At 38.1% G+C, this 10,105-nt stretch overlaps 1 protein-coding gene across 2 annotated transcripts in view; it reads right to left on the reverse strand.

Moving 5' to 3' along the window:
- The window catches only part of LOC149661333 (uncharacterized), a 49,236-nt gene extending 44,243 nt beyond the window's left edge, over positions 1-4,993 (reverse strand). For both annotated transcript variants that reach the window (XR_016368839.1, XM_089842823.1), the window contains exons 1-2: positions 4,612-4,993; positions 1,489-1,657 (exon numbers count right to left, since the gene is read on the reverse strand). Coding sequence is in view for 1 of the 2 variants with exons in the window: in XM_089842823.1 (XP_089698949.1) it covers positions 1,489-1,657; positions 4,612-4,649 (207 nt within the window). In the remaining variant the exon portion in view is untranslated. The remainder of the gene's footprint in view (positions 1-1,488; positions 1,658-4,611) is intronic.
- Between the last annotated feature and the right edge of the window lie 5,112 nt (positions 4,994-10,105).

The following is a 10,105-nucleotide window of genomic DNA, read 5'->3' on the forward strand; positions in this document are numbered from 1 at the left end:
GTTTAGGCGGCAAATAAAGGATTTCCGTGAATTCACGATTAAGGCTATAACAAGAAGTTATATCTAGTATCTCAGAGAGAAGGTATAAATTCGCCAGATTTCCAGCTTTATCTCCAGTCCAAACGTACGTAGGTCCGGAGTTAATCCTCGCCTCTAAATTACAACCAGCATCTCATTGGTTCTTGAAAACTCACGTCAGCGCGACGACGCGATTGACGAAAATTACAGTCATATTTTCCGACTGAGGAGAGGCGAAATAGCCCGGCGCCTCCTTTTACTTCCCCCCTTGTATTTTGAAAAGGGACTGGGACTATGGCGCGCGAATACAAAGGCATCTTATACCTTCTCCCTAAGAAACTAGATATCACTTCTTGGCTATATTGTAATTCTAATTCTTATTCTTATTCTTATTTAATTGTTAAACCAAGTAAGCAGCTGCAAATTCGATGACGGAGAGAGCTATCGTGCGAAAGAACAACTTCAGTACAATAGCAGTTTGCATCACACCGAAGGTCACGGCGGCGGATTAACAACTACGTAGGTAGGAGAGTAGTCGTTGCAAACCCAGTATGCCTCTTGAATGGGATATCAGAGCCGAAAAATATTAAAAATAAAATGTTTCAAAGAAATTCTCGGCGAAAAAAAAATGGTCCCTCTGATGGTGTCAATGTTTTAATAGGGGAATAAGGGACCCGAGACAAAAATAATAAAGATAATGGGACAAAGAATGAGACATGAGGGCATTGCGGCGACGAAGGGGAGATGGAAGAGAACGGAGGGGGCGAAATGTACGTCATCGACCCAACGACGAAGGAAAGCAAGCTCTTGGCGTACTGCGGAGAGATGCAGAGCAGCGCTCGGAATAAAAGAGGGAGCTGCTATATACGATACCGGATCGAGGGAATTAACCAAGTTTGAAAATTTGGGAACATCCCAAGAAGGATTTCTTCGACTTAAATTCGTTATTTGTTATACAGTACGCAACCATTTGCGGAATGATAATTTAGAACATTTTTCCTAAGGAGTCAAGATACCCCAAGAAAGCTTCGGAACTATAATAATAGAAGCCAATCCATCCTGAATTAAAGATACAATCGATATTTTACAAAACTCTGTGGTTCCTATTTCGTCCATTTAAATGTTGTAACAAGTATTTCTTAATCATACATCTACTTCGAATTTAAAAGGGAAGATAACAGACTTGGAATTTCATGTATAATACGAGGCTTTAAACTAGATCTATTTCGTAAAATCCCCTTATTGTGGATTTTAATTAAGTTGAGGTTAATTATTTTATCTATATCTCAACATTGCTGTTGTATGTAACTGATTTATCTTCACGACCAACGTAACAGCTGAAGTTTATACGTGTGAATTATACCCTCAAATCGTTATTGTAAAGAATTAATTTTAAAATTAGCAAAATGGTCCACCACCACATTCCACATAAAGCGAGTACAATATAGTAAGAAAGCTGGATGTACTCACGATTTTGTGATTGAGATTAGTCAGTTCCTTTTCGGTGACCTTTCGCCTCTTTTGTTCCTGTTGCTGTCTTTTATACTCGGTGATCTTGTAGGCGAGGTACATGCCGGGCAGAGCTAGCACCACCAAGGGTTTCATCAGAGAAGAGTTCAAACTTCGTGGCATGGTCGAGCTGTGGCGCGGAATGATTTTCGATTATTAAGTATCTTAATACTGAAATTAATCTTTCTTCGCGACTCAATATCGAGAGATTAATCGATTATTATCGTCGCTAAAATAGAATAGGTTTGCCGAGAAGGAGAAAAATTTGATAGAGCTAGCGCGGATTTCTCATTCCACGACATCCGAAACTCAAAGTCCTTTTAAACGGCGGGAAAAAAGAGAGATCTTAAGCCTCGGTCTTGTCAAGACAAGGAGTCGAGAGAGAGAGAGATGATGAAGATCAGAGAGTTATTTATTGGGAAAATCTTCCCGCGTTCTTTGGAAGAGGAGAGGACATAGGGGCATTGCGGGGTTAGGGGTCAGGGAGGTACGGTTTTCGGGGGTCCCAAACGGACCCCTTTTCTTCTTTTCTCCGCTGGGTGAAGGATTTTTGCTCGGACCGGAAGGGGTGAAGAAAAAAGGGGACCGGGGAGTGCCGAAAAAGGAGAGGCGAAAACGCCGACGGTAGGTCGTCGAAAACCCGGCTGCCGCTTCGAGTCCCGGCCGCGACGCGAATGAAGGAAAACCCAACGACTCGCCCTCCCGCGGCGAAAAACGGTATAAATCCGATCGTACGACGGCAAAGAGAAACTCAGTCTAGGGTACAATTTTGGGGGAACGTCAGAGAGAGAGAAGATAAGGGTGAAAGGGGAACCCTAAAGAGCATGCGTCGGAACCGGAAGACGTCATCGATCTGAACTTCTCCGCAAATGCGCGCGCCGATAGACGATCGAATCTTTTGGAAAAATAGTTGCTTTTAAAACTAGGATGAAATAGTCTACCCAGTATTTGACGTTTACTTAATTTTCAGCGAGTTTCATTAAAAGTGAGTTTCGCAGCAGGGCAAAACGTTCCATCACATGGAGGGACTCTTAAATAATTATTTTCACACCTTAACTTCATATTCTCAACTATAGATCAATCAATAGTGGTAAAAAATTATAGATGCCTATAAACTGGCACTGTTTTAGTTCTAAACCATTTAAAAAAAATCATAAGGTTGCTTAGAAGGGTAAACATTTCTACAGGCGTTCTATGGGAAGTTAATGTTAAAGGCTCATCCTAAATGTCGGCTTTAACGCCGACATCGGTGTTCGGCAGAGTAAACATTTCTACAGGCGTTCTATGGGAAGTTAATGTTAAAGGTTCATCCTAAATGTCGGCTTTTCCGCGGATATCAGTTTAAACATATCTGCAGGCGTTCGATGGGAAACTAAGGCTAAACATTCTTCCCGAATTCAAAACGTAATTAATGTTTTCAAGTCAAACACTGGTTAATTAATAAAAACTAAAATAAAAATTAAGCGATGATAATTAATAAGATAAAAAATTAAAAATTTCCAAAATATCCATAGACCTACATAATTGTACGGAATGTTTAATTAATTAATAATAAGAAATTTATTGATGTCGTACAGTACCTAATTAATTATAGTCATTAAAACGACATATCCTGGACTTGTTTCCTAAAGTGGAATTTTTCATCCTCGCTTTTAGTTTCTAGCTGAAGAGTGTCAGAGAGAAAATGAGAGATAGAATGGTTTGCAATAAAAGTGAAAATAAAATCCCCTATTCTTTTGAAAGCCCTAAAATCATTGAGTTTTTACGAAGCAGCATTAATTTTTGAAAGGAAATTCTACTACAGACTATAAAAAGCTGGTTTCCCAGCATGAAGTCTCGTTTTATTATCAGAGGAGGAGGAGGAAAAGCGCATCGCGTTAAAGATTGCCTTTCAAATAAATCCCCAGAGAATCACCTCTCTCTCTGTCTCTCTCTCTCTCTCTCTCTCTCTCTCTTGATTCTCGAAGAATAGACTTCCCGGAAGAACGTTTACAATAAGAAATACTGACAGAATCGCGGCCGACAGACGGCAAATATAGAAGTCTTATCCAATACAATACTGCTGTGTTGACTACACGCTCTGATTTCATAAAATATTTATCTAAGAACTCTGAATTCGTACAATTATTTATGAGTCCAATACAACGGGAGCTATTTTGTTAAGCCTTTGTTTTAGAGTTCAGTTGTATTAATTTGCTCGCTATAACGTTTGACAAGACTTTAATCTAAGTTAGGATTCTTCAGACTTTTTGTGATTGGTTTGCGAAGCCGCGAACTTAGAAACAGCGGTCGTTATATTTACAAGAAAGCTGAAGAGAATTTGATTTAAATACCCTTAAAGGTCTTCCCACAGAGAAAGAGAGAGAGAGAGAGAAAAAAAACATCCGTAATCGGTTTAGGTCTAGAGCTCAAGCTAGAAAGGCAAGAAGTAAAAGACAGGAAGAAATAAGAAAGCCATAGCTTAAACCGAAGAACTTTCATAGTTTAGTTTGGTACTATAGTTGTGGTGACAGAAAGAAAAAGCCAGAAGGTCTATAAAGTTCCTTCCAGACTTTGCTAGTATAGTCGATAATTACGATCAAGTAATGAACGCTACACCGAACACCAGAGTTACAAGAGGCCAGAGGGGAGGAGTTTCCAACCAAGTTGAACCAACATAAATGTTCTCCGGCTATATCCTACGGTTTGCCAATAATGAGATTTGCATTGCCGCTATATCGCGCTTAATTAAACTTCTCCGGTCTCCTCGTATTGGAAACTAACTTTAGCCTAAGTATTTTGCCCTCAAAATTATCCGCTCAATACAATCTAGGCCCATATAGTTCTACGAGTTTACTAGCAAAGCAAACTTCGCGTACGGAAATGTTTACTTTGAACATCTTGGTTCGATTTCTAATAATTATTTTTTGTTTCGTTTTGATTAAACTAACACATTATACGATAGAAAATTCTTCATCATCTCTTCCTCGAAGTTTGTGGGTTCAGTTACAAATCTGCATATATTCATAATATTTCTAGTAACGATGAGGGAACCGCGTAAACCCTTTCGCTTCAAACAAAAAATACGTCTTTAGACAGACTTACATGTCAATAACGTATTGTCCAATATCCATTTTCTCCATGATCACTTTATTACGAAACGTACGAGTTCATATGAAAATTAAAATTTGTAGCTAAGAGATTTAGCGCTAGACTTAACGATTAAAAAGTTTGTTTGAAAACAGACGCGACTTTTCAACGTCTTCCCCCAAACACAAGCTTTTCCGAAAACTTCAGACGCGCGATCGACTGATGGTGGCAGTGGTCAAAAAATATCTAAACCTTTCCCGTTTGGCGCCAAGGCAGAAATGACTCGTCGACACACGCTACGGTTCAATTTTATATTCGCTTCGCTAATCAACTGGCTCGATAACATTAGCCCTGGCAAGACTCACGACTAACGATACTTGAGCAACTCCAACTTGGAAAAATCTCTCTTGACCGTGCGTACATACGCTAAACGCGTCTTAAACGGGGCTTCACGCAAATACGATAAATTTACCTTTGAATTAGCATTGGTACGTAATGCAAGGTGACTCTGTTAAATAAGTAGTAATAAAGTGCGCTGTTTGAATCAAACAGGCTTATCGTATAACATGAACTGTTTTTATAATAAAATGTACAGAAAAGGTATTGTATTGCGAATAAACTCAACTTGTCACGAATATAGTGAATGTTGAAAGCAACCAAATAGGCCATTGTTACGTTACCTGAACTTTTCCATCAAAAGAGACTAACATTTTGCCTTTACACCGCGATACTTTTATTCTTGTGATAATGAAATAGATTCATAGTTACAGAAAACTGCACTTGACTCACGCAATTTCAATATTAAATGGAACGCACAGTCATGATTTCTTGGTACGGCTAGACAATGATAACTATAAACATTTAACTTTAATTATAAGCAAATTCTAATTTCGCTATTCAGCGTGTAGAAACCTACGGCGGAGTGATATTATATACTAAATTCCGTAAAGAATAACGTAGATACAAACGGTAGTTCTTGGTATTACAGTGTTCATAGAAATTCTTGGAAAAAGTCAACATTACATGGAACACCTGCAGAAATCAACATTCGTGGAAAATGCATAATTTAGGTTGAAACTTTAAAATCAATTTCAAACAAAATGGCCCGCAGATATTTAATTTCTCCATGTTGACCAAATTAAGGAGAATTGAGGTTTAAGTTTAATTAAATGGTAAATTCTAGAATTATATATGTTTGTTGTTTTCATTATTTCTCAACCGGGCAACACTGTTAATTATTTCCCCTAGACAACGAACAATAGTATCTACCAATTACGCTCTTGAAATACCCTTTGAAACTTTTCTCTTAAAGCGAGTGTCGAGGGAGAAATTGAATAAAATTTTAAATTAACATTCTGCGAATTCAATTTGAAAGTGCGGTTCTAAATAAAATCTTCCTATCTTAAAGAGGGTTGACAATAGCCAAATTTCCCTTAAGAAACTTTTCCAAATAATGTAGAAATAGAAAAATAAGATGAAGAGTTTCGGGTTTGCTCTTAATGAAATTCCAGGCAATTTCAAAGACGAAGCAAAGTTAATTTTACGTTTATTCAAAACTTAAAACACCGCGACATTTTCGCACCCTTCTCGCAAATAAACGTAGCGCTCCAAATGATAATGTTAACAACGGGGCAAAAATTCACTGTGAAATATGTTTGTCGAGGGGCAAATCACTCCCTGGTTTAATTAAAAACGTACCCTTTACCAGACTTCATCACGATTAGATTGATAAACTCATGTTCCAATTGATTAAATCATGTTTGAATGTTTAAATGTTGATTTTCTTGTTTTAATTTTACTTTGTTTACAAGGGACCCTAATTAAGAGTGATCCGCCCCTCGATGTTTGTAACGTGTAATCGCGTAATACCAAAATGATTTGGAAGGTAGCCAGCAGCACGCAGTCAAGCAAGGCGCGAGTGTCAGTGTGAAGAGGCTTGAGTTAGACCTAACGGTCAAATCAATATTTACTTCGAAAGGGTAAAATGACGCGGGGGGTCACCTCCGGAACCAAACTAGTTTGTTCTCGGTATCTTTAGATTCGATCCCATCCCCTGTTCAACCCCTTCTTGTAAGCCCCCCCCCCCCTCCTTTGACACTTTCTCCAATTTTAAGTATTCCGATAAGAAAACTCAATTTCGCAGTTTCTATAACCTTGAGGTTCTCACGTTTATCTTAGAAATATCCATCGAGGAATGCAATAAATACTAAATATATTCGTTGAGGCGCTTGGACAGAACCAATATTGCTAACGCTAATTTAGAAACTCTTCACTCACCCACTATATCGAGTTTCGTCCTATTGTAATTATATAATTTAACCCTTGACCTTTTAGTTTGTAAAAGTTTGTAGTAAAACATTTAATGCCAAATTATATTTAATTCAGTGACAAAATTAATCTCTCAAAATTTAGGCCTCAATGAAAAATTTCAAAAAATAAAACTCACTTGAATTAATTATTCAGCAGCCCAGTGTGACGTCACAGAAACGATCGCCATATATTGGAATTCCAAGTTTTCTATTAAAAATGACAAATCATAAATATATAATTTGGTTTATAAAATAGCATATAGTTACAAAATTATTTAAAATTAACACTACAGATTAACTTTTTGGTTTTAGAGACAAATTCAGAGACTACAAACAGAGAAACCAACACGCGGGTTAGATTCCGCCATTGGGGCAGTCTCCCTCGCACCAAGAAGTATCGGCAGACGGAGCCCGAGTTCCGAGTCGAGATCCCTACGCGCGGGAGGCTAACCAACTCGCACTGCCTCTAGTGGAGCTTCTTGGCGAGAGGGAGAATACCAAAATGGCGGTCTCACCCCTGTGTGTTGGTTTTTCTGCTTGTAACTTCCGTTTTGTCTATTGGCCCAGTTTCAACGCCCAGTTGAGGGAACGAGATTGTAATAATCCGCGAAAGGAACTGAAAATATTCACAATTTTGAAAGTTGTAGCTCAAAAAGAAAAAAAAAGTCCGTTCTTTAATATAGTTCGATACTGTTGAGCTTGGTAAGGAAGGGGTGTATCGCCTGGAACCCCTTATTGCTTATATAACGGAGTTTTTCCATCTTTTTCCCCAAAGGAACTAAGAAAGTCTAAGAAGGCATTACTTCATCCTGCCCGAGACATCGGACACTTAACCCAAAAAGAAGAAATTCTAGTATTTACTATTCTCTATTTACTCCATTCAAAATTTAAAGTATCCCCTGTTTACATCAGTCAATAAGTTTATTTTTAACAAGTATTATACCCCTCGAACGTAGGCCACGTTCTTGGGAGGGGGGTTATCTAAGAAGAGGGGTGGTTGGGGGGGTCGCTTATCGACCGAATACCGAGAATGTAACGGGGTCAACCCGAGCACCCCATCATCCATTTCTCTCCCACCTCATCCTCGGTCTCAGCCTCTTACAATCCTCGAGGATCACTCCCTTTTTCTTCGCCCTTCACAGAAATAGCCTTTTTTACACCCCACTCCTTAAGGAGCTAGTCGGTCGCGATGTGCATGCTTGCTCGCTTCTTGAAACTAGAACCGAACCCGCCTTTGCCATTTTCTTAGCTACGTTTTTACTTATTTTTTGTTTCTCTTTTTATTAGCGTTGGGAGAAACTAGTCCTCGCGTGTCCTTCGAAAGGATGCGATGAAATTACCGCTGCGGGCAAGAAAGAATTAAGCAATTAGGCCTAATCACTCTTTATCATTCGGCATCAGCGAGAGAAGAACGTTAAAAGCAAATAAACGCGTTAATTATGGAAAGCTTAAAAGAAAAATAACATTAATTCGTTTATTGTGAAGTTCCTAATAGAAACGGGCAACCATTACATTTAAACGTAATTATTTAAAAGTTTTTAATTTCGGATAATTGAGTTTATCAGACTTTATCTGCTAGTAAAGTACTCCCATTATTGGTTGATAAGTAAAACCAGAAGTATATATAATACTTCTATTCGAGAGAAGTGTACCACATAGCGGGGCTATTGTAAAATGATTCTTCCCAACATCATTTTACATTTGGAGCAAGTTACTAGACCGAATCTCATACGCGATAAATAGTTCCCTCATCATTACTATACGAGCGCTTAACCATTTGCCAAGGCGCATGCGCTTGTGTATTTTTGTCCCACGTCAAGACAATCAAGGTTCGTGGGTTGATTGCTGAGGATTCAATACTAAACAGTTATAGAATTCACCCCATGGTGCCATTCCCATCTGAAGTTTGATGAACAAGAGAGAAAACGAAATAGGTTACATTACTAAAGCATTAAGAGGATACAGAGTGTCATCCTTCTTCTATTATCCCCTTCTGGTAAAACTGACACAATATTTTGTATAATTTCACGAATTCCGAGCCTATTGTATGACCACTACTACTATCTCGTTGGTAGTGGTATGACCTTAGACGGTGCAAAGCTTCCCTTATACCTTGTTCAAAGTGTAATAAAACTGTCTACACCTTCCTAGGTTGTGTTGGTTAATCCAATACAAGATGATAGACTTAGTCCTATACTTTATACGGATTTATAGGTACATTCCAGACGAAGAGAGAGAAATGGTGAAATGGCATCCCGTTTCCTAGCTAATTACATAACCAACGACTATGGGCGATTATGGAGACGAAAACGCAAACGGTGGAACGGAGATATACGCGACTAACGCCCAGAATCGCGACCAAAGCATAGACGAAAACAGCCCCCCATTTCTCTCACTACACTCTACTGTCCTGCCTCCAGTGATGATAGAGGGAATTCTATTAATATAAACACCTTTACCAAATGGATACTCCCCAAAACTACAGCGATAATTCTCTCCCTTATCTCTATACGAAGATATCACAGTCATTTAGGGTTTGTCCCAATAGAATCAGACGCGTATACGAGCCTTACTAACAGTGTAAAGCGACATTAACATCAACACTAATGGTGTTAATTAAATAAACTTTCCATCTACATCGGACAAATGATCAAAACGTTTGCGACTACAAGGTTTCTGAAGTAAATTAATTAGAAATTATTAATGGTCGTGCTCGTATTTAATAAACTTCAACGTACGTCTGTGCCGAAAAACGTGTAACAACCAAGAAATTCTGCAGTTTAATTTCGTTAAGCCGAAATTTCACAAGAACTTTCATTACTTGTTAAGCCTAACTTTAAAATAATTAAAAAAAACGTGTGCCATGTTTCTCGGTAGATTTCTAATATTTAATAACTTCCGTTTCATTCACATTCAAGTCTGTCTATATTTTATCATCAAAGTTGCACCGAAATACTATAAATAAACTCGGAAAACAATTATATGGACACATAATACTGAAATATTTAAATGAGAACTTTTAAATTTTATGTCACATATAGTTCTCTATCTCTATTAATACACTTACTAGATTAAATTGTTTCCCGAAATAAATGCGACACTCGTTTCGAAATTGAAACGAAACGAATCAATTATTAAACTAGTATTACGTTATTTCTGGCTCTATTCTGACGTAGAATTGAGATTGTTTCCAATTTAGA

The sequence above is a fragment of the Phalangium opilio genome, unplaced genomic scaffold (genome assembly GCF_054372755.1).
Source record: "Phalangium opilio isolate 3A_F unplaced genomic scaffold, DU_Popi_V2 ptg000070l_1, whole genome shotgun sequence".
Classification (NCBI taxonomy): Eukaryota; Metazoa; Arthropoda; class Arachnida; order Opiliones; family Phalangiidae; genus Phalangium; species Phalangium opilio.